The 27,956-nt window shown below is 40.8% G+C and overlaps 1 protein-coding gene across 2 annotated transcripts in view; it reads left to right on the top strand.

The window, feature by feature from the left end:
* Nucleotides 1–27,956, top strand: part of KIAA0319 (KIAA0319 ortholog) — a 54,407-nt gene that overhangs the window by 4,522 nt on the left and 21,929 nt on the right. Inside the window, exons 1-7 of one of the 2 annotated variants that reach the window (XM_054284905.1) lie at nucleotides 4,825–4,841; nucleotides 7,143–7,307; nucleotides 15,918–16,687; nucleotides 23,962–24,145; nucleotides 26,286–26,384; nucleotides 27,052–27,149; nucleotides 27,530–27,617. In XM_054284905.1, the coding sequence (XP_054140880.1) occupies nucleotides 7,259–7,307; nucleotides 15,918–16,687; nucleotides 23,962–24,145; nucleotides 26,286–26,384; nucleotides 27,052–27,149; nucleotides 27,530–27,617 (1,288 nt within the window). In that variant the 5' untranslated portion in view covers nucleotides 4,825–4,841; nucleotides 7,143–7,258. Of the gene's footprint in view, nucleotides 1–4,824; nucleotides 4,842–7,142; nucleotides 7,308–15,917; nucleotides 16,688–23,961; nucleotides 24,146–26,285; nucleotides 26,385–27,051; nucleotides 27,150–27,529; nucleotides 27,618–27,956 lie in introns of those variants that run through there. The other variant, XM_054284904.1, reaches the window with a different exon arrangement.

The following is a 27,956-nucleotide window of genomic DNA, read 5'->3' as shown; positions in this document are numbered from 1 at the left end:
TAATATAGTCATTTTTGACCTCGAGCAAGTGCAAAATAAATACATTCTTGTGTTCTTTGCAGTTGTGTGATCCAGATTAAACTGTCCATGAGAGAATCTTTCTTGCACCTCTCCTTTTAATTTCCTCAAGTTTCTCCAGAAGCATCAGCCTGCGCTTGCAAATTGTCCCTGAGCTGCACAAAGATGCCTCAGTACCAAGCTGGAGCCTGCTGTGCAGTGCAGCCTGCTGTGTGTAATTGCTTTCTGCCAGAATGGCACTTGAAGGAACCAGGCAGTCGACTGAGACCACACAACTTTGTCACACAGGCCTTCAGTCAGCAGTTGGGCAGCAGAAAATTTGGATTCTGCAAACTGAAGAAGATTTCTACCACCTTCTCTGCAGTTGTACGTGTCTTTTTGCAGGCAGTTTGCTAAATCTGATTTTGCTTTTTCCATACAAAGCTCAAAACCGATGTTATGTACACCCATTGGATAGTTTTCTTCTGCCACCTGTTTTCCTGTTGGGAAAAAAGTATTTCAATACTAGAAGACAGATAGGTAGGTAGGTAGGTAGGTAGGTAGATAGATAGATAGATAGATAGATAGATAGATAGATAGATTCATTCTGAACTACCCTTCGTGAAAGGCTAATGACAGGCTAGATGAAAATCCAGAGGATTATGCAAGGTTGCTTTACCTCTGCTGTGGAAGGCACAAGATACCATCTTGTTCCTTCAAGCTCTCCCTTTATGGGTCTCACTTAATTTTCATCATGGAGTACGTGTTTGTAGATTGCCTCACTTATCAGTTCTCTCTGTCCTCTATGTCCTTGTGAAAGTGGAAAACAAATGGAAACTGAGTCTAATGGTATAGAGGAGCTGTCCAACAGTTTGACTGCCTTCTGAAGAGAGGTATTTTGATGTGTCTGGCCTGTTGAGTAGAGAGAAAGGCTCTCAGGTGTTAACTGATCTCACTCTGTGCTATTAATTTTCCTAAGGGTTAGTTTTGGATTAGCCTTCCCTCCTTGCTGGGCTGTCTGACCTCAGGGCTATGCAAATGTCTGTATTGAAGATTAAGTAGTAACAATCGTGAAACATGTCAATCCTGACACTAATTATGGTGTTTTTATACCTTAGCAGAGTAGCTCCACCATTCATTGGTGGGTTCAGAATATTTCCTTCCTTGTCAATAGCTCTTCACCCCATATACCCCTGCTAACCCTCTCAGCTTTAGCATTTCCACTATTGTTTGCACTCTCCACCCCAGTTGTAATGAAGGAGATCTTGTAGCAGATTTCCTGTGATCTTGTATAATAAAATTGCTCCTTCTGTGCAGCACTGCTCTTTTCTCTTTGTCTGGCTGTTTGGTGTCACTTAGCAGTTGACAGAGCTGTGGTTACCAGTGGAGCTAGTTGAGCACATATCCAATCCAGCTGAACATGGGAGAACATATTCAGCTATTCAGTTTGTTGTTCTATCACCATTACCTTGCTGTTTGTGTCCTGGATCTGACTGAGGAAATTGATAGAGTTGGGACGTAATACCAATCTAATGTCAGCCTTCACTAAGACCTGTGGGAGACCCTGTTAATAAAGCAGAGAGACATTTGCAATTATAGTTATATCCTGCAGCTGCAATAACATTCCATCAGAAGTCATGGTTTTGTTTTCAAGTATAGGTACCTATTGTTAGCAAATTGTGTGAGAGGAAGGTGACTTTGCACAGGTCATAAGCATTGATGACTCTGCAATACCTTCCACATCTGCTGAAGGGCTTGAAAATTATCTCCTTTATTTAGATGCCTAACTTGTGGCAGTTTTGATGATGTGTGTTCAGGCAACATATGTTATTGTTAGAAGTCCTAGTGGCTGCACGTGTCCTGAGTATTTCTCTCTGTTACTAGGGACAAATGCTACTGGCATGAAGTTTAATTTTCTTTCCTTCTGCAGTATTTATGCAATGTTAATGCTTAGCTATTAAGTAACTGTCTCAGGTACTAATGCAGGTACCATAACTTATAAAATAACTAATTTTAATTCTTCATGAGAGGTGGATTTCCTGAAGGATTGTTTTGTACTACATTTAATAGTAAGGCTGACAAATATGTGTGTATGTGTGTGTGTTTATGCATGTAGACACTTTCATTAAGTGTGGTTATATGTTCATTTACTCAGCCAGGCTGCTTTATAAAGGAAATGCTGTCAGTTCAAAAATAGAGATTTACTTTACTGTGGCTTGAGTTTTGGATGCTGTTTCATTATTTCTTTTGATATGTTCCTTAGCTGTGCTGGTGACCAGAAGGGCAAGGAGGCAAGGATCTCCTGCCTGCCTTTCTCACTGATGCCAGTGTGGCTGGGCCCGGTGTTCAGGCCCCTCATTCTCCTGGAGGTTTCTGCTGCCAGGCAGTGCTCTCTGACTGCCTTCATGGCACCATTTGTCCCTGTCTCTGGTTTTGTTGGCATGCAGGGATTCTGCTACACCTTCTGTGGAGCACCAGCATACTACCTTATGCTCTCTTTGCAGTTCCACAGCTGAAGGATTTGAATGTATTCCCAGACACAGGTAATTCAGTCTGTACACGTCTTACTGCTAATAGCCCTGGCCTAATTATGTGTAGGAAGTGGCAATATAGTTCTGCTTGGCTGACCCCTTTCTCTCTCTATGGGAGAAAATTACTTGAGTCTGCCTTAAAGTTAAGGTGAACCAAAATGCAGAGTGAGATTTGACGTGGAAGAAAAGAGGAATATGGAGGTAATTCCTTTCCTTGGAAATCTGTTGTAGTTCATGTGTTAGCTAATAAAAGATGTGGTCCTGATCAGCAGCTGTGAATGTTTAAAAGGTCATGGAGTCAAAATGTTTGTATAGAGGGATCAGTTCAGACTTTTCTCTTATCCTGTTGCCTTGAGCCCTGCCAAAAGCTGCCAGCTGGAACAGAAAAACATAGTTTTCAGGGTAAGGCAATATATGTATAATACATACCTGTTTTGACCATACCTGCTGCTCAAGGTTGCCATCCCTCTTCTAGCTAAGAGTGCAAGTCAGACTTGAACTTTTAAGAGCCAAGAAATGCCAAAGTAATTACCAGCAATGCTATCTGCTTGTGTTGTTATAAAAATAACAGGCTTTGTGTTATATGCGAAGGATAGAGATGCAGCTAGCAAAATAATCTTGTGGCCTTAGTTATTTTTAATTGCTGGGATCTCAGGGCTGGCCACCTTAAATTTTAATATGTCTTGTGTTTGTGTGATGAAACTTGCACTTGTGTGGAACAGAAAAGTACCGTGGGGAAGATAAGAGGAGCATTGCATGCACACACTGCAGCACTGTTTGCTGTTTTAACAGTTCAAGAAGGCACACAGTGTCTGGTAGCTTTGTTCTCATCTGTGGGTCAGAAGCTGTGCACTGAATTGTGACTGGGTGTGCTTTGTATCTGAGCTTGATCCTAATATCAGGAAGCACAAGCTAGTGTTGCAGTGAATGTGAGCTCTTTTATTATGTGGAAATTAAACATCAATAGATGTGGAGCCACAATGGAGCATGGGAGGACACAGTGCTGCCTTTGTGCATTCACTGTATCCTCACATGGTGTGTCCCATCAGGATTCAGTGAAGATTGTACATGTGGTCCAAAGTCTAGCATTTTGCAGCTTTGTTAAGTCATGTTTTCTTAATATAAATTATAAAAAAAGCCAAAACAAACAAACAAACAAACCCCTAAAACTTCACAAACAAACAACAACAACATAAACCAAACAAAATCCAAACAAACAAACAAAAACCCAAAACAAACAACCAAATCCATGACCATTTGCTTCAGGAACTTTTGGTTCTGAACCTGGGACAAGTAACATTGAAAAAGTCTGGATAATTTGCACCATTTCTCAGTGTTTTTCTTAGTGTTGCTAAAATGTGGACTCTCATGTCAGTGTTGCTATTATGTGGACTCCTCAGGAAACTGTTCTATGGTAAAAAGAAGCTGCTACTTGTCTCTTTTTAGTGGCAGTGAGATTGTAGAGTTGGCCTTGCAGAGGAAAAGGCCCGTAAAATAAATAAAGTATTTTTCCGCCTCTGGTTGTGGTTAATTTTTACCTTGTGATGTTCTGATACCAAGCCTGATGCATTTTTCCTTAGGCTAAAGAACTAAAAGTCTCTCTTAGGCATCTGGTCCATTTAGCTGTTCTGGGAATGGGTGAAGGTTACAGCAAATGCACAGTATCTCAAAAACCTTTATCTGCAGGAGTAAGTTCTTATGCAAATATTTTTTTTTTTTTTTTTTTTTGTGTCTAACAACTTTTCCAAGTCTAGAAGGATTTCCATAGAAACAAGAAAAAGGCTGTATGTGAAATTGTGATCTTACCATAATAATCTCTTCTCTCCCTCAAGGATGAAGTACTTGGGTGGGGTTTGTGCTAATAAAATGGGGATATTTAGTAGGAATATAGCATACTTCTGCTATTCTGTTTTTTCTCAAAATCTGAAGGAATGTTTCAAAAACCATTGCAAGATGAAGCCTGTAAACATTTTACGCTCTGTATATCTTTCTGGTTTAGTTTGAGTGTCTGAAATAAAGCACCAAATAAAAATAATCACTTCGAGTAATGTGTTAGAATAAATGTACATGGGCAAGTGTATGCTGCTGGATTCAGCTTAAGGAAAGGCTAAAGAAGCCATCTCTCTTCAGCTGGAGATCCCTGTCTGCAAAACTAAGGTCTGGATAAATAGACTTTCTCATGGTGACCATATACTGGGAGATTGTCCAGGAAGGTTGTGGAGTCTCCATCCTCAGAGGTACTGGATCTGTCTGGACATGGCCCTTGAGAGCCAACTCCAGGCTACCCCACTTGACCTGAGGGGTGTGGATAAGGTGTCTTACAGAAGTCCCTTCTAACCTCAACCATTCTATGGATGGGTTGTGTTAATCTCCGTAGTACATTTCAGTGTGAAATTAAGCAATTCCATTCGCTTCACCTTTGCAGTGAAATCAAAATACAAGGCTCCATGTTGTGGGACCTTCAGGACTGACACTTTCCCTCTTGTGCAAAAGTGCTTGTTTCTCTTCAGTTGCCAATGGTCCTGTACCCTGACCCTGCTCAGTGGCTGTTACAGTGGCTGCATAAGGGGATCATTTAGAATGACTTGGCTTAAAGAAAATAAGAACTTTTGGTCTTTTTGTCTGCTACAAAACTGAATAAGGCTATACTTGATGGAAGGACAGAGGAGCAATTAGGTAATGCAAGAAAGCAAAAATGGCCCTGGGTCTTAAAATTTTGTATCATAGAAGTAGTACCTGGAAGCATCCAGACAATCTTTTACTCTTTCTCAGGTCAAGCCTTACTAAATTTGCTGCAGAGGAGCACAGCTCCTCTGGCAGGAATTGCTTTCTGAGAGGACATCTAACTACAGATATTGAAATAGCGACATACTGAGAAGCAGTAATGTGTGTTTGTCTGGTATTTTGTTGTTTTGGGTTTGTTTGGTTTTTTCTGTGATCAGAGATAATTTTTCTAATTGTGCAGCATAGGAATAGGTTGGGAGACCAGCTTACTCCTCACTAAGGCAGCTGCCTTAGGAAGGGGATTTTGTTTTATGTTGGATAGAACAAAACAAGAAGTCAAGGATCAGGCTTTTGGAAAGTTAATAAGAGTAAAAATAATGCAATGTCTAATATCAGACTTCCTTATTTGGAGATACTTACTGTGACATGGGATTTCTGATTTAGTGAAGCAATACGGAGTATGCTGAAATCACAATGCAAAATCCATTATACTTGGCAAAATGTAGCAGTGGCAATATGCAGTTTTATCTGAATACCAATATGATTCCCTTCACTGATTTCTATAATCCCAGCATCACAGCATCTTCTGTCAGTGGAATGGGACATGTGAGTTGAAGCTAGCTCAGGCTCATTGCTGTCTTTTAAATTTTTTTGTTAGTTGTTTAGTTTTTATACTCTGTATCGGGTTAAGCGACCTGTTCTTGTTCACTTGGCTTGTGCTGGTCCAGCTTCCTCAGGGAGGCAGCCAAACTCTTTAGTGAACTAACTGGAGGAATATTTATTCCATCAGTTGATCCACTCAGCTTTTGATAGAACTCCTAACATCTAAAACAAACATCTGGTCCCTTTCGTCTTGAGATAAATACATGTCTTGCTTTGCAAACGCTGTGGTCAGTCACAGAAGTGCAAGTTACAGATCAGAGTCCAGTTGTTTGTGTGACTTAGAGACATGCCACCCATAAAGGATCCCTTTTCAGAGAGCAAAAGTCCAACTGCTGAGCTGCTAGGGTTTCTAATCTAGTTCAGTCAGCCCTGGCTTTTCTAAGTAACTTATTTTTCCTTTTGCAAGGGAAAAAACCTAGGCGGTTTTTCATCATATAAAATTATGTGTGGCAAGGAACCTGCCAAGAGCAGCCAGTTAGCAGCATTTCTATCACATGTAGATACAGGCAGCTGAAATACGAAAGTCATGTAATGAATGTGTGCTACTCTGCCTTGAAAAGGGCTGTTCACTGAAAAAAACACTACCTGTGTTTTCATTTACAAAAGTGTCTCTTGGTCAAGCATCCATTTAGGATCCTTTATATGGGGGGAGTTTGGCTAAACTGGTTTTTTTTGTTGCATGAGTCTTGCATGAGTAATGTTGCTTTGAACTATTCATTCCTTACATCTGTTTGTTGCTCAGGATACCTTACTTGGAGAATTTAGTGTCCTGACAAGGAATGTCTGCCTAGAAATTCTGCTTGCATTGCCTTGATAGCTGGGAAAGAATAGCTTGAGCACTCAAAAGCTGACTTAACACTGCATGGATTTTAGCATGGAGAATACTGTCTGTGATTCCTTGGTTTAAAGTACCTGCTAGTTTGAAGTCACAGCTAAACCAGGGTCTGGATAACTGCAGACAGAACATTTGTGGGGTTTGAGGTACTGGAGGCGAAGAGTGCAAATATTTCTGGGGTGTTTCCGTATATCTAGAGAAAAAGATTTCCAGGTGGGTAGCTTGTTCTGTATCTTCAGCATGCCTGATCTACTATGTCATCCATCAAGAAGTCAGGAAGTAATAATAAAGCCTGCATGTCACCTGTCTATTGTCTTTAACTGTGACATTCTAATTAATTCTAATTCTAATGCTCACATCTGACCTAATTTTTCCTGTGCTGTCTGTTTCAGTGCTTGATGGCCACAGCAGGGCATTAAACAGTATTAGAAAAAAACCGCAGCATTAAGACCTATATCTCCCACACCACTGGCTGAAAAAGCGGCTGTCACTGCCTTCCTGGTGCAGCATGGCCTTTGGACCTGGTGTACTCTGCCTGTTCCTGTGGACAATAACAGGTAGGAGTACTTCTCCTGTGTTTGAATCATCCAGACAGAACAAATGAATGTAATACTCCTGGAGTGTGTGTACAGCTGTGAAATAAATATGAATAAGGCAAAAGTTGGGAAATCCTGTGATTCCTCAGTGCAAAAAGCTTTGGTAAGTTACAGCTTCGTAAGTTGCAATGGAGGAGGGCAGTTGTGAGTCGATGTTTGAAGCCAATTTCAGCAGGCTGTTTTGGGGAAGATGCATGGGGCAAGAGTGGGTGGTGGGAGAGTTCAAAGAGTTTTCTCGCTTTTTCACTTGCAGGAGAGCAATTGAAGAATAATGTGTTGCTTGCATTGTGAGCTACGTTTTTGTTCTGAATTATCATAAGGTGGTTTATATATGAGTAGCATGAGTGCACTGGTTCACATCTCTCACCTCATCATACTCTCTACAAACATATCTATCCTTTCAAAAACGGGAAAGTCCTGTACATTTCTGCTTCAGCCACAGGAATAGGTAATTTATTTCCATAACCAGAAAGATGAAGAATGATAGTTGATACTGGTTCAGTCATAGAGAGACTTAATCTAGTGCAGGTAGTTTTGATATGGTAACTGAAGAAAAATATATTAAGAAGTGGGGTTTATTTCCTTAAAAAAATATTGTTTGAATTCTGTCTCTGCTGGTACTGGTAGTAACCATATTAGCAGAAATGGAGAAAATAATGCACTGCTGTCTGGCTCTTACTTCTTGTAGTTATAACAGAATGAGCTGTTTCATGAAAGAGAGACTTGATTAATTTGCTAAAGCTTAATTTGACTGCTGAATTTGGAAAAGTTGGATTAAAGGGGATAGATATTAGCCTACAGCTGAGGGGGGTAGTCATTACCTATGTCTGAGCTTGTAGGTGGTGTTTGAGGTAATCATCAAGATCACCAAGAGGATCTCATAGTGCCAAGCTTTTTGAAGATAACATGGAGCTGAGTTTTTGGTTGCTGTAATGAAGAAGTGTGCTTTTTGTGAATAAAATCCTCTCCTATGAGATACTGAATACCTGCTGTAGGGTCTATAGTAGCATCTTTAGGAAAAAAAAAAACCACAGCAACTTCAGCAGAAGACAGTATTGTGCAGTAAATACTGAAATTTGCCTGTAGAGAATGTCACAGTTTCATGCTTGTGGTAATACTGTTAATTGTTAGCAGATTAGAACATCTTCCACATGCATATAGGAAGTTATCTGTTTTTAATTGCAAATTTGCTATGCTCTCTTGGCTTATCTGAGAACAAGACCATTGCTCTCAAAATGCTGGCTGTACTTCAAGCCTCTACCTGTATCTCAACTACCAGTTCACAGTGTTCAGAGGATAATATAACCTAATAGCTCATATTATTTTAATAAAAATATTAGTATTTATTTCCATCTCAGTAATTTGCAGTATTTTTAATCCAATTAATATTAATTTAAACTGGGAGATTCCTTCTAATTTCCAGGATGTGTTTGCTACAATGTATCAGTAAATGCTTACCTCTTCTAAAGGGCTTCTTTTCAGTGCTGGCTTTAAGGTGAATTGACTGGCACTCAGGAATTTGCTAAATGTTCATTCTGCAGGTTTTTTCTGCACATGAACTTGTGCTTTTAAAGGTTACCTTTTCTTTAAAAAAACTCAGATTATCTCAACACTTGTTTTAATTTAAGATAAGGAGAAGACTGACTTAATATAGGAAAGAAGGCTTGATACTCCATCACTGAGAGAAGAGAGAAACAGCCTCACTGATGAATAATGTTGGAAGGATGTTGAAAAATATGCTCTGATTCATTAAAAGAAATTGAGGTGGGCTGCTTTGTCCTGTTTAGGTGATGTTTGTTTAGTTTTATTTTGTGCATGATAGTTTTTGACTAATAGTGTTTTACTGATTTTAATGAATGTGTGGGTTGACCTTTGCTGGCTGCCAGGTGCACAGCAAGTCACTCTATCACTTCCCTTTCTCAGCAAGATAGGAGAGAAAAATAAGATTAAAAGCTCCATGGACTGAGATTGAGATTGAGACAGGTCGTGTCTCATTCATGTACCAGTTACAGTCAAGAGCTGACAAAACTTGACCTAGTGAAAGTTGTTTAATTTCTTGTCAATTAAGCAGAGCAGGATAATGAGAAGTAAGAACTACTATAAAAACACCTTGCTCTCACTTCTCCCATCTTTCTATATTCAACTTTACTCCCAATTATTCTTTCTTGAGCCCATGGTTCTTTCCCATAGGCTCACACTCTTCAAGAACTACACCACCTTTTCGCATGAAGGTCCTTCAGGAACAAGCTGTTCCAGTGAGGATCCCGTGTGGGGTCACAGGTCCTGCTGGAAAATGTGTTTCTGTGTGGAGTCCTCTTCATGGGCTTGGGGTTCAGGCCAGGAGCCTGCTCCAGCCAGGAGTTCAAGCAAGAGTTCCCAACTTCCCTGAGGGCTTACACACCTGGTTCAAGGTGGGGTCCTCCATGGCCTTTAGGGGTAGGTATCTGCTGCAGTGTGGATCTCCATGGACCACAGCAGGACAATGAAGCGGTGAATCACCATGGTTTTTACCACAGCTGCAGGGGAATCCCTGCACTGGCACTGGAGCACCTCCTACCCCTTCCTCACTGACCTTGCTGTATACAGCATGGCTTTTCTCACATTTTCTTACTCCTCTCTCCTGCCTGCTGCACTTGTGCCAGACTTTCTGCCTCTTTGTAAAGCTTTATCACAGGGGAGCTGCTACCATCCATTTGGGTCAGCCTTAGCCAGTTGTGAGTCAGTCTTGTAACAGGTTCTGTCCTGACATCGGGCATTTTCTGGTGTCTTCTCACAAAGACATTCTGGCTGTCCATTTTCCCTCACCCTTAGTACCAAGATGTGCCACATAAACCTAATTGATACAGATATCCATCACTGACTAATGTGCATGCCTCTCAGGAGGCTTGAGCTGAGTGTAGCAATGGATATGAGTGGATACCATGCCTCTGTCACTCAACATCTCATGCATTTTGGGTGATTGATTTCCAAAATCTCTGAATGCAGTTCCTAATTTATCCATATACATATTCCTTAGTGTGCTTATAATCTTGTTTCAGTTTTTTGAATCCATTTATTGATGAAAGCAGCATATATTGAAATACATTTCAATTATTCTGGCCATTAACTAATGGTTTTTTGCTAATGTATCAATTTCTTTTTTCTCTATGAGAAAGAGGAGACATTGTTTTCCAGCACAGAAAAGTGAGTTTACTTTGCAACTGTGAGTCCAGTATCTTGGAAGCAATTAAGTCTAGCTCTCATCTTGAGCAGGCATATTTAATTTGGCATTTGAAGCAGACCTTGCAAATACTGCTGTTAAAATGCATTTCTGCAAATATTATGAATAGCATTCTCGCGGCTGACTCTTGGTTTTGTCGTATTGTGTGTGTGTTGTGTGCTTTGTTTTGAGATTAGCCACTCCAACAAAAATATAAACAGCAATTACCAGGTAATTGCAGTAATAGGTCTTGTGTCATCTGTTCTCCTGTTTTCAAATCCATGTAGCCCAGATGTAGATTATATGGCCTCCCATATTCCTTGATAGCCTTCACCAATGTCCTTTTCTTTACTCTAGCAGAAGGTGTTTCTAAATATATTACAAGCCCTCAATTTTCAACACGTTTCAGTACTACTGGTCTTGGACTTTGAAAAATATTAATACCCTTTTCTTCCTACGTGTCTAACATGTAAAACCCAGGCCAGGAGCTTCAAGGAACACTTTATGATGTGGGTGTGCCTTTGAAATGACAGTGGAACCACTGCCCTGGGGTCGTGGTGCATTCTTTGTTACTTATACTACCATGCCTATGTGTTCTAGTGTCCTGGTTCACACAGGTCTTTCCAGAGATACAGGATGGTGTAGTGCTTGATTATGATCTCTGAGATCATAGTGAGTTACGCCATATGCCAGGTTAGTTCACATTGTCCATGCCTCCATTGGAAGTGGTCTGGTGTTTCCTTGTGGAGAGATGCAATAGTTGCGGCTATGCATCTACCCTTTTTTATTATTATTATCTTTTTTTTTTCCTTCTTTTTAAATAGCACTTAGTTGGTTTATCAGCGACAAACAGGGACAATAACAGTTGATGGAATGAAAACAATACTTGGAAAGGATGATCAGACCCACTGAACTAATTATGATGCCTTGACAGATTCTGGACAAAAGAAGTGTGAAGACTGCTGTAAAGACCATAAAGGCTTTGCAGATAGTATTTGCAGATGTTTACTGTTGATAGCCTTTGTTATTGCATATGTATTTGTGTTTAAAGACATGAGAGACAACCTCAGGGCAGCCTGAAGTAAAAGAATGAAAATGCATTCATGGTGTGCAGAGATGTTAGCTGCTGTGAGGAACCAATGAAGTGACAGTTCAGATGTTGAAATGTTCTGATGTCAATTCTACTACTAATTTTTTGGTTTCAAGGACAGTACCCTCGGTAGAGCATTACCAAAGCTGATTGAGTATAAGCCTTTTTCATCATTTATGATATGAAGTGTGCTTTGCAGGGGTTTATAGCTCTGCTGTGGAAATTATCTCTTGCTTGAAAATTGGAATTTTAATTTCTCCTCTTAGATGACTGTAACTAAAATGAAAAATTTACTTTTATTTTGCTTCAAGAAACTTATCAAAATTGTTTCAGTGTGTTTTAATGGTAGTAGGAAAAAACAAAACTTATTTTTTACAGATGCGATGTCTTTCATCTCAAAATTCACCAAGTGAGATAAAAATTACTTGAATAGATTTAAAAAAAGATCACTAAGCCTAAAACCAGAATAGAACTAGTTTGCTGTTAAATGACAGTAGATGGAGCATATGGCAAGAAAAAAGGGACAATCCTACTCTTCCTGTAGCAAACTGATATAGGATCCTCCATGCTCAGGTAGTTGAGAGGCTTTTAGGCTGTGAGAATAATGTGCTATGGGGGCTCACAATGTTGTGCTGCCAGCAAAAAGGTAATGGGATTCTGGTCAAATGTGACATTTCTTGGTGCAACATCTGAATCTGAGCTTTTCTCTATTACTGTACATTTCCTCTTGCCACTTCTTTCTGCTTCTTCTTGCAGTGTTTGCTGCTAGGGAAAGCAAACAGAGTGGATAGTTCTGCTGGGGTGATGAGCTGTGATCACCTAAGTGTTAGTACACGGTCAATTTTCTACTGACTGACTAAAGAATACTTGCTGGCAAATCTTTCAAGTGCTTGTGGCTGTGTGAGCACGGGGGAGAGAGACTCTTAGGTTTCCATGTCCACTTGAGGAATGGTCTCCAGCCAACTGCAACAGGGGGACAATTATATATCAGACACAGAGCTGTGTTCCTGATGGGCTCCTGACATCAATGGACTCATGCTCCAAGATGTGAAGGAGCAGAAGTGTGAAGCTCAAAGAAACGTGTGGATGTTCCCTCATTAAAGGAGTGAATCTCTTTAAAATGAAACTGTATTCCACACTGTGACTCTGTTAGGATTTTGGTAGGGGATACAGGTTGGGGTTTTTTTTAATGGTAACCATCTTGTCTGACTAGGTCTCTGGATATGTCAGTGTTGTCCTGCTGTAGATGTAACAGGTTGCAGCTAAGAGGAAGGGAAACACTTTGCTTGCAGAAGTTTTAGGCTTTTGACTCATGTTCCAGAGGGTTTGGGGGGGGGTTAATAAAGGGAATCAGTTTTCCTGTTGGTAACTTGAATGAGTTCTACTGAAACAGAATTGCATGATGCTGGGTTTTGCCATTAGTGGTCGGAGTAGAACAGAGGTGTAATACGTGAGATCAGTTTACTAAAATAAAATAGTTGTGCTATGATCTCACACAGTGGGTAGTACTGTAGCAGATACAAATGTTACTAAGTGACCTTTCATATTGCACACCTTTGGTAAATTTTCTGTAAATAAGACACCTTGCTATCTCTGAGTCCACTGCAAACTGGAGATGAGATGTAAGAGAATATGAAATTAGAGATCAGATCAAGTTCACTCTAAGTACATCATACATATTTTTCATGTGAAGTCAACACACCCAGTATGAGGCCAAAAGAGCTTGATAAATTCATCCTTTCTTGCACACCTACTGCTACAATTCAACTCCGGTGTAATGCTAGATAAAGCAAGATGAAACTTCCATTACATTGGGATATTTTTCTGCTCCTTGTTGGGATGAAACCCTCTCACATTTGCAAAAGCAGGTAGCCAAGGTTTGTGGCTAGGTTGCGTACTTGGGGAGATCTAGGTTCATGTATCATCTTAGAAATATGCTGGACAAGTTTCTCTCTGTGGTTGAAAAAGCACCATGACTCTTGAGGGATGTTGACTCTGCAGTGTGATAACTGATGTGTCAAACTGAAAGTGGTGCAGTGAGATTTGAAGTTGATTGAGGACTTGAAGTCTGGCCTCAGGTTAGAGCTGTGCAGTGTCCCGGTTGTGTAGGCCTGTCTCTTAAGCAAGAACTATTGGTCATTCTGTTCTGAGCAAATAAATAGTGAAACCTTCAGGTTTGTTTTTTTTTTTTAAACATACTCTTCGCGTTCTATTTCAGGAATAAGTTAAAGAGGAGGGGGTGATGAAAACAGCCATCAAAGGAGCTTTTTGGCCCACATTAATAGTGCTGTTCCTAAAGTATTCATTGTAATGATTTGTTACTGACCTGATATTACACATTTGCACAGAGTCATGTTTCTGTTTTCCCTTTTTAAAGGCCTGTTACTCATCTCTCTACTGATTTATGGGATTAACTAAATGCATTTGAGCTGCAAAAAGACAGAATGGTTGAATGGGAGGCCTGACTCCTGTACTTCATTTTAACCCACAGTTTTTCTGGCTCCCCTGTTCTAAGTTGTGCAGACAACTTAAACAAAAGACTTGTGATGGCAATTCTGAGTCTCTGCCACCGTCTTATGTTCTTGGAGGTAAAAGGGAATGTAGAGAAAATGTTTATATGCAGTGTAACAGAAAAAAAATGCAGAAATCTTGAGCATCTTCTGGGTACAGATAAGGATACTTTATGTTTGGGCTGTATAAGAACAGGATAGGTTGTTTTAAGTGCACGTTTCCCTGGGTAGATTTTTTTCACTGAAAGTGTAAAGTGGAACAGTTGACAGCATCCTAGTTCTGTGTGTAGGAGCAGCTGCAGTCAGAAAAATGGTTCTTGAAGTTCTTATCCTTTTTGTCAGCTTCCTATTCAGCTATATTTTTGCATATATCAATCTTCTTTAAAATTTGTTTCATTTCATGTTCTTCCTTACCCCACACAGCTAGCTCTGCAAAACCATCATACCATCTTGCCCTCTCTGTCCCTCAGTATATCGTGCAATTTTTTTGTTTGTTTGATTTGGGTTTGTTTGTTTTTTTGCATTGAACTAACCTACTTTGCAAGCTTTACATTCTTCCCAGGCAGTTTGACTCTGCACATAAATTTTGATAGCTATATTCAGACCATGTATTGTGAAGGAGTGTGCTGCAGTTCAGCCCAGATGAGGTGGTGGGAGCTGTAATGTGGTGCTGGAATATCTCTGCATCTCATATTCTGACCTAACCCCTATTGCCAGCCTATTCCTACCCCTTGATTTCATTTTTCCTATTGTGAATAATGAGATAGAAAGCAAGCAAAGTCAGCTTTGTCTTCCATTCCTGTGTTAGCTCCACAGCGAAGGCATGTTTGTTTTCATTCATTGAGATAGCAATTCCAGTTGAAAACCAAAGAGAATAATTTTCTGGCTTTACTCAACTTTCTTGAAACATAATCAGATTTTAGGGAGAAGAATTATGAAGAGCAGTTATAAGCAGGGGAAAAAACACCTAGAAAAGATGTTAAAAACTGACTGGAATATGTAATATGTTGATTCATGCTTTTTTTAACCATTTCACTCTCAGTCTGTAATGTGCTATGAAAATTATTCCGATGTCATGTTAAAAAATTTCAGCGTTACTGGAAATGAAGGAAAGAGCTCCATACTGGAGCAAGCTCTTCTAAGTTTTTCACATGAACTTGTGGGTAAAGCAGCAGAAGTTTGAGAAATTGATCCAGGTTTTATATTAAGATCAGTGAGTATGTTGGGGTGAGGAACTCTTCATGACATTCAGATGAGATGGCAAATCTTTCTCCTATTTAGAGTTTTGCTCCCTTCTCTCTCAAGTGAAAAAATGACGTTACAGCATCTTATTTGAGTTTTATTTCTAAACATGTTTCTAAAGATCCCAGTAGGAACATGCTGCAGGAGTAATGAAGGTACTGCATGGTTTTGGGTTTGGTTTTTTTTTGTTTGGTTTGGTTTTTTGGTGTTGTATGTTTTTTATTCTCTGCTCTTTTCTTGTTTTTAACTGTTGGCAATTTGTTTTCATCTCTATGTATTTGAATTGTAGCACAGGAGTAAAAGTTACTTCTACAAAATATGTCAAGGTCCTACACTGAAAAATCCTCTAACGTACAATTTTTACTGCAAAGGGACATGCTTAAAAAGGTAGTGATGATGTTAGTAAAAGGAAATGAGCTCTTCTAAACAGGATACCACGTGTCTCTATCTTGAAAGCTATTTACGGTCACAATAAACTCTATTATCACTTGGATGTAGTGCTGTGCCTTATGTTGGTGGTGTTGTTTCAGGTTCCAGTTGTGAGCAGTGCAGAGAAGGAGCCACATACTCAGGTGCAGTAATATCTCCCAACTTAGAAACCACTAAAATCATGCGAGTTCCTCACGCTTTGTCCGTGTCCGACTGCATCGCGGCGTGCTGTGACCTCTCCGGTTGTGACTTGTCCTGGATGTTTGAACGGCGCTGTTACATCGTCAACTGCCAACACAAGGACAATTGTGAGCCTAAAAAAATTGAAACTGTCAAGTCCTACATTACCTTTGTGCTGAGGCCTTCTCAGAGGCCAGCCTCACTGCTAGGGCTTGGGCAAGTGATCCCAAGCATGGTCCACTCTGTGGGACTCCAGAATGAGCCATCAGAGGAAGTGAGTAGCCTGAAGAAGCTGTCTCTGCTTGGCAAAGATCCCAGCCTTGAGGAGATACCTGAATACATTGATGATTATAAAGAGTTGGAGCAGGACCCCTTTCAGGTGGGCATCAAACATGAGCAGAAGGACAGTATGGATTATGCTGACTGGGGCCTGATAGTGGCAGGTGAAAATGGCTTCAACACTTCCACGGGTGATGATGGAGATAACCAAGAAGATTTTGCTGAAAAGAAAGGGGTGGCTGGGAAGGTGGAAAGCCTTTTGAATAAAAACAGCTCTGAACTGACTTCCGTCAATGAACACCCCACAGAGAGGTCATCCCCTCTGGAGATTACACCACTCCCTGGGAAGACATTTGAAAGGGAAGCAGCAGTTCAACTCCTTTCACAACCTGAGGATGCTTTGCAAAAAGAGGTATGTTTGCCCCTAAGGAAGCAGGCAATGGTGAGGCTACTTGGCAATTATTTTAGTTTTCAAATCTTTTAAAATCTTACATTTTTGCTTTATAATATTACAAGTCTCAAATGACTTACAGTCGTGTTACTGTGTAGAAGAGGCTGAAGAGAAGAGGATTGTCTTAAGAGACAGATGAATCACTAAAGGATTTTATTTTTTTTTCATCAGATGATAAGGAGTAACATTCCTTTTAGGGCACTGTGAGGTTTCCTTGAGCATGTACAAATTAATGAACCTGGATCTGGTGTTATAGTGTTACAGTGTTCTTCACTTCTGACCCCTGGTGACTCACTGGAAGAAGTTAGAAGAGCAGTACTAGCAGACCCTGTGGTATCCAAAGGCCAGAATCAGGGAACATAACTCCTCCATCAATAAAATTAGGCCTTCTTCATGGTTTCATGCTACTAATGCACAGTGGTGTTACAGGTGTAAGTGCTGAGTTAATTTTTATAATGCTTTTAAAACATGAGAGGGGCATGGAACTTAAGGAGGGATGATAGCAGTTTTGGACCAAAATGTGCAGCAGGATAAAGTGGATAAGGTGTTTCTGTCTCAGAATCCTTGAGTCTGATAATTAGAAAAATAAGTTAATTACCTAAAATCCAATATGTAAGTCAATATAAGTAAGGTGCACCTGTTCTCTATTTACATAAGGTGCACCTGTTCTCTGTTTATGCCAACTAGTTTGATCAGTTGACACTCAAAGGGCCTTGGTTTCCTAATAACAGGCATGGGTTCAGCTGGAAAGTTTAAACTGGCTGTAAATTCAGCATTCCCTGGGTTTGACTCCCCTTGCCGGAGGAAAGAGGAAATTGATCAGTTTTAGCTGACTTGCTCTAAATACCACAAGATTTTGTAACTATCGAGTATCTCTTTTTGTAAAAATGGTAATTTATTATTGTTACTGTAGGGAAGTAAAATGCAAGCAAATAAGAAAGTTGCATGAAATCTGTAACAACTGCAGTTCTGGGAGGGGATGACTGATGTGTGGAGAGCAGCAAGTCATACGAAACAGATAAAGACTTCAGGTAACTGGAAGGAACCTCCTATTAACAGCCCTGGTCCTCGTGGTGGATTTAAGACACCCCAATACCTACTGGGAGGGCAAGAGAGTGGGGCAAAAGCTGTGCAGAAATTTTCTGAAGGTTGTTGGTTTGAGTTGCTTCTGGGAGTTGAGAAGGAGAGACTATGGACCTCACCCTTGCAGGAAACAAAGGATTGATTAGGGATGCAGGCATGAGGTAGAAGCTTCTAAGAGGGGCAGGAATAAGTGAGGAAGCAGAGTCACAACCATGGGCTGCAGTAGAGCAATCTTTGGTCTGTTGTGGGATCTGTTTGGAAGAATTGCAAGGGAGATGATTGCCCTGGAGTTAAGTGGGGGCCGTGACAGCAGGCTGCTTTTTGAGGACCATCTCCTGTAGAGTCAAGGTAGCCTGTGCCTTTTATGACTGACTAAGTTGGTCTGGAGTGTATTGGCACAAGTGAGGAGATCAGAACTCATTTTCATGTGTATGGAAGAACACTTGAAAACAGAATGAATGCTGTGGCCAGCTGAAAATTAGGTACTGCTTCTGCAAGCAGAGTTGATGATAGGAGACTTGCTTTTAAAAGTTCCTTCCATGCACACTTCCAAATGAGCATAATTAACATGGGGGTTTAGGTGAGAAGAGTAGATATTGGTTGTTTTTTTTCTTAGTGTGCAAAAACTATGTATATATGTACATATGAAGAGTATGACAACAAAGTAGACTGTCACTGCTAATAAAATGTAGAGTGAAATTCTGTCATGCACTAGTGGTGCAGTTAGTCCTAGCACAGGGCAATAGCTGAGCTAAGATAAAGGACATCCAACCACTGCTACACTAAGCTCATCTCCCATATTTCCTTCTATCTGCAAGGGGAGACTTGCAAGCATCTTTTAGTTGCTGCCTGTGTAGTGTGGTGGAAGTCAAGCCACACCAAGAACCTGCAGTACCTCTGTGCTCCACCATATTTGTGCACTTTAGGTATGCAGTAAGACTTGAAACTTGTTTCCATTGCATTTTGCTGTCTAATGGAAGAGCCATTAGCATGGTGCTAATCTTTAGCCAATTGTCAGGATCCCTGCTGACTAAACTGCTTATGCCTTGTGCCTTACAGGAGTCATAAAACTTCAAGTTCACCTAAACTATGTGTCAGAGCTGAGCAAGTTTGTTCCCTGTCTCTAAGGGATCATGTGAATACTATTTTATGAAAGTTGAGATTTTCCATCCTGCAGCAGTGATAAATAAATTTGGCCAAGCCTACTTTGTAGATCTCTACTTTGATTTTCCCACCCCAGCCAAAAGATAAAGATTTTGCTTTATCTTTTTACACTGACTGTAGATGAGAGTTTATTGTAATGTGAACCGGAGAGAAACCTACTTCTCACTGGGACACAGAGTTACTTTTGTGTGATCTTTATATTATGCTAACATTATGCTAGCGCAGCCGCTGAAATTCCAATAAAAAGGCTGAGGAATGAGATTGCAGAAGGGATGAAATGCCAAACCTGGGTCAGTCTTTAGCCACAGCTGATAATGATGCTGAAGAACTGGTAAGACAAGTGTAGTAAGAAGGTTGGGACATGCTCTGTGAGCATGGTTGGGACATGCTCTGTGAGCAGAGCTGTAGAAAGCATATTAATGGGATAACATCAAAAGCTGTTCATGACATGTATTGAGAAATGGCTCTAAAGGCTCTCCATTAATGTAAAGATAGAATCTGGGGAAGCAGAAGGCTTTCAGAAAGTGCCAAAGTCTAAGTGACCTTTGTTTCCTAGGTGGGAATTCCTTTGAATTTAGACATGTGTGGAGAAATGGAGATGGTGCACGGTTTTAGCAAATAGTTTTCCCTTGAATGACCTTCCCTAGAATGAGCTTCAGTGCAGACCCATCTCCTGTCCCCTTCCTGGTCTCCACTCCCCTTCCTTTCACTGCAGATCATGCTCGTTTACTTTGATGAGGAAACAGGTGGCGCAGGAGGTTGGAGTCAGTGCATGGCAGTCTCCTTTCTGCCACTTGTCATTTCTTTCTCTCTCCTGACACTGTTCTTCCTTTTTGTTTCATCTGCACTGAGGTGGCTTCTCTGTGGGCCTCATTTCCCTGGGAGGTGGCATGGAGTGCATGTTTCCATGAGGGTGTCTCCAGCCCTGTGCACAATTATGTTTGCTTCCAGATGTTTCCTGTTGTGCATCCCCCCACATCCTCCTGTGTCCCCTGCCCACAGCGGCCATTGGCCTTGTTTGACTAGGTTTGAGAGGTTGTGGTATTGGTGCGTGGTGCCATGATTCCATCCACTGCCAAACTGACTGGGACCACCAGGGTGGCCCCTGCAGCCAGTCCTCTACCACCTAAGCCCTGCCAGGTATGCCCAACACAATTTTTCAGCTTGGCTTCAAGTTTTTCTGGTTTGGGAACTTTACTTGTGACCCTAGTGAAATAGAAGCTGCCTGTGGTGTATAGTGGTGATAGGATTTCCTTCTTATGTGTCTCTTTCTCCAGCAAGCAGATATTTTCATCAAATCTCATATGGATTGTTTAGCACAACCTTCTGAAAAAAGGTTGGTTTTTGAAAACCAAATTTTTTTATGAAGGAAATCTTAAATTTTTACCCTGTATTAAAAATGCCGAGAGGTCTCCAAATAGTTTTTTCATTGATATATAATCCAAACAACCTCTCAAACTGTGGTGGTTTTGTACAGGTTATGAAAATATGAAGGTCTTAAAATCATGCTTGCTACTAAGTTTAATGAATTGCCCTCTTTATTGCGCATTATGCAATGTTTTCCTATCATCCTCTCAGTTCTGCCACAGCAGTTCTATATCTCTGTTCCTGCATCCGTGCTGATGCACTCCCTTCTGCAGCTTCCAGACAAAGCTGTTTTGACAAGCCAGACAGAGCAAGGTGGCAAAAATGGAATTCCCTGATTCCCTCCCTTCACAGTAGTCAGCAGGATGCAGTGTCAGGTGCTGTGTTCTTTGAGCAAGGACCTGCACAGAGATTTTAAACTGAGAAACCAACCAAACACAGACCTCTGGAGTCTGTGCCCTTGGAGCATCCTTGTCATAAATGTAGTCAGATGCAGGGAGTTTCTGTATGTGATTTGGGAGAGAGAATATGGGGTTTTTCACTTGAATGAGTGACCTGACTGTTGGGTTTACATCAGAGTTCAGGGGGATCTTATGGACTGTCAGTCTCTGGCAGCTCAATAACATGAGTATGTTCAGAAACCTGTGCAGATTATGTGCTGTCCACCTGCCCAGATCAGAAATCTGCAGTGCTGCCCATCCTTGAAGTGAGATATCTGCAAAAAAAATTTTTCTTTTTAAAATTTCTAGTTAAAATTTATTTTTAAAATTTCCTGTTAATTTCCAGCTGATCTGCTAAGTCAAGTAAGGTTTTTAAGGTCTTAACCAGAGTCTAGCTGCTGCTATGTTGACGCTGCAATGTTCCAAACATTTACTCAGTAGATAAGGCCTGACTTAATTCTTGTGCTTATTGTATTTGCAGGGATAATGGTGCAGTCAAAATACATAAAGCTCTAGCTAAGAGGCCTTAACATGGCTGACAGACTCTATGTGATGGTGAGCCTTTTACTGTCTGATTTGCTTGCCTTCAGAATTCATATTTAAGACTTAGAATGCAGTTGAATAACATAGATTTTCATCTCTTGTTTTGGCTTTGTTTCAGTTTTTATGCCTGCAGAAGCTGAACAGTTCTGTTTGGTTAAAAATACATTGACTTGATCCATAGGATGTATAAAACCCCTGGAAGATGTTTTGATACTTAGATTTACCTTCCTTTCTATTTTGAAGTGTGTACTTCATTATATGGTTGTTCTTATTTTCTGTTGGAATTCTCAAGAGATTTGCACTCAAGTCAAACCCAGGGAACTGGGAGATGTGGGCCCTCACCATTGGTGTGTTTGTATCAAGCAATAGTGGCTGTAAAAAAGGGTAAAAGCAAACAACCCACAAAGTCCTTACCAGCAGAACTGCCTATCGGACTTACTCCCAGAGAGAATTCTTTTCTTTCCTTTAACTTTCACTTCCCAAGCTGGAATTTAGGTTAATCTTGCCCTCCACATCTGTTCCAGCAAATCTCTCAGTAACAGTTTCTGTCTGAGAGCTTAATTTCTGATATTGTCCCTGCCCCAGTTGTCTGCTGTCTGCTAACATTTTTAGTTTGTCTTTTTGGCTGTGACACCGCTTCAGACGTGACAGTGCCACAGGGCACCTTTTTTGACTGCAGTGCCTTGCCTAGGCTTGCTGACTGAAGTGATGTTTGGTGCCACTCCAGAAGAGGCACCCTGGAAAGGTACGTTTGAGGTGACTTTGTCTCCATCTGTCCTAAAAAGCCATGATCGCTGCTTTTCAGCTGCTAGATTGGCAAAGAATGAGGAGAGGCGAGGGAGAGGAGAGGAGCCAGAGGAAGCTCAGGAAAGTAGAGTTCCCTCAAATTCAGAAGGCAAAAAACACTGTGGTTTGCTCAAGTATGGGAAGAAAATCTTTTATAAAGATGAAGGTTGGAGTGAGTATGTCAAGGAGACTATCTGGAGGAAAGACCTTTTGTCAAGATACAAAACAGAATGGGCTTGGGGTTCTCCCTGTACATGATGCTGTCAAGGGTGGGATTCCTGAAGGCACTACTTTAGGAGAGCTGCAGTCCCTGATCCTGCTCTCAGGGTCCAGCTGCTCAGAGAGTACTGTCTGCATATGGAGCAGAGCTGGAGGTGTGACCTCAAAGGTGCTTGTCTTGTCTGTGTTATGGACTCACCCAAAAGGGCAGCTATTGGTCTTGTCCTCAGCATCCTCAAGAGTGGGTAGCTGTAATTCCTGACACTGCACAGGGATTTGTGTTCTGTGTCCATTGTTGAAGGTTGAGATGGAGTTGCCCATGACTTCCGTGCTCTGTTTTCTTGTAGGCTGGGAAGGAACAGTTTCTGGCATTGCTTTCACATTCCCAGCTGCACAAGGAGCTTTTACTCTTGTCCAGAAGGCAGGGCTGCTCTTATTTCCTAGGGAGGCAAACTGCAAAGGGAAAGTAGAGTACCTGAAATGCAAAGAGTAGAGAACTGGGACTGTTCAGCCTTGAGCAGAGAGGGTTCATGGGATTTTACAGATGTGTATAAATAACTCTTATGGGTGTGATGAGGATGGATCCACGCTCTTCTCAGTGCTGTTCTGTGTCAGGGTAAGATACAATGGACCCAAAATGAAATACAGGGAATTTTATTTGAACACTAAACACTGTATTTTTTTCTGTGAGAATGCCCAAACATTGAAGGTTTTCCAGAGAGATGGATTCTCTGTCCCTGGAGATGCTCATAGCCTGACTGAATTTGGTCCTGAGCAGTCTGCTGTACCTGACCCTGCTTTGGGGGCAGGGGCTGAACTGGCATACCTCCAGGGGTCCCTTTCCACCTCAACTGTTTTTGATGTTAGTGTACACTTTGCCAACCTTCATAATCCTATTCTTCAGTTAATAGACAGTGTACAAATAATAGTATTTTGCTGTACCTTCATATGCCAAATACAGTAGCCATAATTAGAAAAATGCTTTTCCCATATCATTAGATCAGAAATAAATCCTAAGAATATTAAGGAAAACCTGCTGGCCCATTGAGGGTAATGTGTCATTGTAAGGTAAGATTAACCCAGTGCTGAGTTATTCGTGCCACACTTGCCATGTCTTTTGAGGTAGTTCTGATTTACTAACAAGATGAGGCAGTGCTGCTTGATGCCTGAAGTAGAGACATGTCGGGTGTTTTATTCTTGTTGAGGAGATAAAAGGGCACAAGCAACTTGGGTACTGAGCAGATGTAGTAAGAAGCAAACACTCTGTTATGTTTGTGTATGGCACAAAGACAATAAAACCACATAGACTTTCTGACATTGCCGTTTAAAGGTTTATGACTGTATTTACACCTGTTGTACTGAATTTTTTTAATATTTTGGTAACGGGTAGCATTAGTTGTATTCCAGGTTACCACATGACTGTTCTACATCTGAAACTTGGAAAATTAGCAATTGTTCCTGGTTGGAAAAAAACCCAGTCCTTGTTCAATGGGTATTCTGTATGTGAATAAAATCTTCTAGTAACATAAATCACCAGGGTCATCCTACATGCTATTTAAAAAACAGCATACCTCTAAATCTAGAAATGTGAAAAATGTCTCACAACAACTCTTTCCCTATAATTCCTTTTTTCAGGCTGCTACACCTTCCTCTTCTTCAGATAAACCAGATTTCTCCCCCGGCATGTCAGAGAAAACCCAGATTCCCACAGTGGCCCCAGAGAATGCCACTGAAGGTGGGATCATGCTACTTCCCACTAATGCTGCACCATCCGAGCCCATGCAGCTGTTCACACCACCTGCTGCTGCTGCTCAAGCAGGTAATGTTTCAACTGAGCTGGTGATCTGAGGGGGTACCTGCAGGTTGGACAGAGGGTGGGCATGACTTTTCTACTGTCAGGTTTCCAACCTGTTGTAAGTAAGAGCTCATTTTTTATCCAAATGTTACATAATCCCACTTTAAACCTGTAGACCTACAGTAACACTGCAAACTTTAGACCCTGTAGTCACTTAATTCTGAGCCAAAACCCTGACCAAGTCCACCATTGTGGGAAATGACAACTCAAGGAAATACAGCAAAGTAAAGAGCCAAGATTAAAGACCTGTTTCAAACGTTTTAGGTTTTGGGTTTGTTTTTTTTTTACTTTGTAAGCAACACCTGAAGCTTTCGGGGATTTCAGAATAGTCTCTTGAAGCCATATTGTTGTTTTTGGTGTGTCTCTTCAGAGCACTGCTCCCTCTCAGAAACTCTGCAGTAGAAGCCTATCCACAGTTGCCAGGCACCATGCAGCAACATAGATGGGACCTGAGGAAGCTCAGCCCTTAGCAGTGGACAACATGGCCTCCAAATCCTGGGAAAACAAAATTTTGCTCTAATTTCAAAACTGTGGGGGAGCTTATCACACTTAAAGCTGCAGAACAGTTGGTTTTATTTTGAAAAGGACTTCTAACTACCATGTCCTCTGTAGTTGTGTTAAATTCTGTGTGTATGTTCATGTATCTCCTTTCTCCTGCTGAGTTTCTTGCCTCCCTGTGCACACTGACAAAGGGTTAGAAGGACCGCAAGAAGCAGAGAAGCACAGATGTGTGTTTTTCTGCACTCCTAATGTACTGAGGGACGTGGAGAGCTAAGCCCTTTGCTTCCTGGTAGAGGAAGTCTGGTTTGCAACATTCTTGACACCCTCTACCAAAATGCAACCTGCCAGCCAGGATAGCAGTAGCAGGTAAGAGGAAGAGATAAGCTACAAGAGATTCCTCTCCAAGACAGTGGATCATCATTACCACTGACTGTTGGCTAGGCAGCTCTTCCTCCTCCCCCTGTGAAGGAGGAGGTTGAGGAAGGCCCAAAAAAGAGTTTGGAAGAAGAAACTGAAGGGAAGGTTGTGATGAATCTCACAGTAGGTACTGCTTTATACAAGGATTGCCTGAAGTTTGTGTGTTCTCAGCCTGACTGTCCATAAAGTCTCAATGTCAGTCCCTCCTTCTCTCATTTGGCCATCACCCTCTTCTAGCCATTTTATTATCATCTCATGTGAAGGTCCAAGTGCAAACCTTTGCTCCACAGGTGTCTAGGGCAACTTCCATAATCAATTGTGAAGCCTTGGGTGAATTTAAGTAGCAGTGACAGAAATCGTGTTGTCAGGGTCTTCATTTGATCATTTTTAGACCCATCAGCTGCTACTGCTGAGTATCTTCTTTGGCATCTCTTCTGAGTTTATGAGTTGGACATTTAGAAACTAGTGAATGCTGCCTTGGGAGAACTTTTGTTCGGTGGTTTCCCAATATTAAAAGGAAGATATTTGAAACATTTGAAATACAGGACTAAGTTGTGCTTGGGAATATTTCTTCTGGGGGCTGGTTTTGTGTACTTTGGCATTTTTTGAAAGGGAAAAGTTTTCATAGACAAGGACAGGATAGCAAGTAGACTGAATGGGCAGTTCAGATAAGAAATAACCATTTGCCCTGTTATGCAAGTGGATTTTTTAAAAGGAGCACAAGATGGACATTGGAACCTTCCTTGCAAGTGCCCCATGAACATAGGAATAGTACTTCTTGGTCAAGGAAAGTGTGATAATAAAGTTTTACTATGATTTTTTTGTCTTCCTGCACTTCCAATTACTGAGAAAAATACATAACTCTTTATGCAGAGCATTGTTACCTCTGATATAAAGGAAGAATGAGAATGCTTTTCTCTGAAACAGAAGCAGGGAAAATGAGGCATCATAGCTGGAGAAGAAAAAAAAACAACTTTTGTTTGGTAAAAGGTGAAGGAATCACAGTCATGATTAAATAGATCATTATTTTATAATGCATTAAGGATTTTATTTTAATTATTGCTGCATGTTCTCTGTAGAGTACTTGTCAAATTTTACTTAATCCATTGCAAATAATGTTTGATGATACTAAATTTTTATCAGTTCCATCTGCTATAACAATGTACTCATCCTGTTCTATATGCAGTTAAAGAACTTACTGTGTCTGCTGGAGATAACATACAAGTGGTGTTACCCAAAAATGAGGTTGAACTGAATGCCTTTGCTGTCCCACCACCATCTACAGGTCAGTTGAATGCCTTGGTATGCAAGGAATGCATACACTACCAACTTGTAAATGCAGACAGGTTCTGAGTTATGTGAACATCTACCACTTCAGATAAAACAATTTTTCTTATTTCTAATATTGCCTCTTTTACAGCTCTAACTGCAGAGAGGATTTCCTCTGTTGAATTTTAAAGAGGAATTTTTAAGTGGCTTTTACTTTCAGAACCTGAACTTATTAGCCAGATGATTCAATAGAAAGCCTGTAATTCTACCAAAAGATGATGAGGCCTAGATTTTAGCATCTTGCTGAAAAGCTCAGGGCAGGGGAGGTGGGAAAGTAGGTTTTGAATGCAACATTTGCCTTAAAACTGCCAGCTTCTGAATTGCAGGAGCAAGTATAAGATGTTTCATAAGTAGCTATGTAAAATATGTTGGCTTCACATGAAGAAATTTTTTGTGAAGTTGATTATTTGTGAAGTCCATTACATCCTTGCTGCTTTACCAAGTTGGAACACACTGGGAGTTTACCATGTGGTCATACTGCTTCATTTTACAGGCTTAGGCAGTAGCAGTCATGATTTTATACTGTAGTGTTTTATCTATGAGTGGTGAACTTGATTTCTTTGTTTTCTGGGCTTATCTTGAATGCAAAACTGATTGTTCTGACACTGTGTTATTGCTCTTAGAAACAGCCTACACCTATGAGTGGAGCTTAATCAGTCACCCTGCTGACTATAGTGGGGAAATGGAGCGCAGGCACAGCCAGACTTTGAAGCTCTCTCATGTAAGTGAGCTGTAAGCTCAGGCTCATTATGTTTGTGTGGTCCTTTCACAGAACTGTAACCTGTGGGGAAGGGCACCTTGATTTAAGGAGTTCAAATAGCTTCAAGCCATCCTGAGTCTCTTCACTTGTTTGTGTCACCAAATTTATGTCAGTATCTTAGAGTGCTCTAATAATTGTCTCAGATAAAGGAAAAACTCCTCAGTGTTAGCTTCATATTCCCCACTTCCAGGCAGTGGCTAGTGGCCTTTTATGTATGTGTTTATAGAAGTAGTTTGAGGATTCAGACCTCCCTATTTACTCTTTTGTGATATGATTGTCACATTTAAGCATACTTTTGTATAATCCAACATGTAACCCTATTTGTTCTGTATTTGTTTCAGTTATCAGTGGGACTTTATGCCTTCAAAGTGACAGTTTCTGGTGAAAATGCCTTTGGTGAAGGTTTTGTAAATGTCACAGTCAAACCAGGTAAATCAGTTGACTGATACAATAAATTTATTCAACACAATATTATAACACATTTATTCAACAGCATACTTATCAAACAGTCTCTCAGTTACTGTTTGTCAAGGATATCTGGTGGTCCAGTCATGCTGATGTGTTTCATATCTTGGTGTGTAGAAGGAGTTTTAAGAAAGTAGAGCTAAGGGTCCTGCTCCCTGTATTTAAGTGCTCTCTAGTCTTTCCCCCTCCTCAGGCAAAGCCTGAGATATCATCATGCCACCTTTACTGGTCCTTTTCTCCAGCTAGGGACAGCAATCCTGTGCTGATCTGGCTCTATCTGCAGGTTACCGTGCACAGCTCTGA

The sequence above is a fragment of the Melozone crissalis genome, unplaced genomic scaffold, assembly GCF_028551555.1.
Source record: "Melozone crissalis strain CALT ecotype California unplaced genomic scaffold, PUWL_Pcris_2 ptg000042l_1, whole genome shotgun sequence".
In the NCBI taxonomy this organism is placed as follows: domain Eukaryota; kingdom Metazoa; phylum Chordata; class Aves; order Passeriformes; family Passerellidae; genus Melozone; species Melozone crissalis.
The sequence above is the reverse complement of the archived record's forward strand: the minus strand, read 5'-3'. Positions and strand labels throughout refer to the sequence as shown.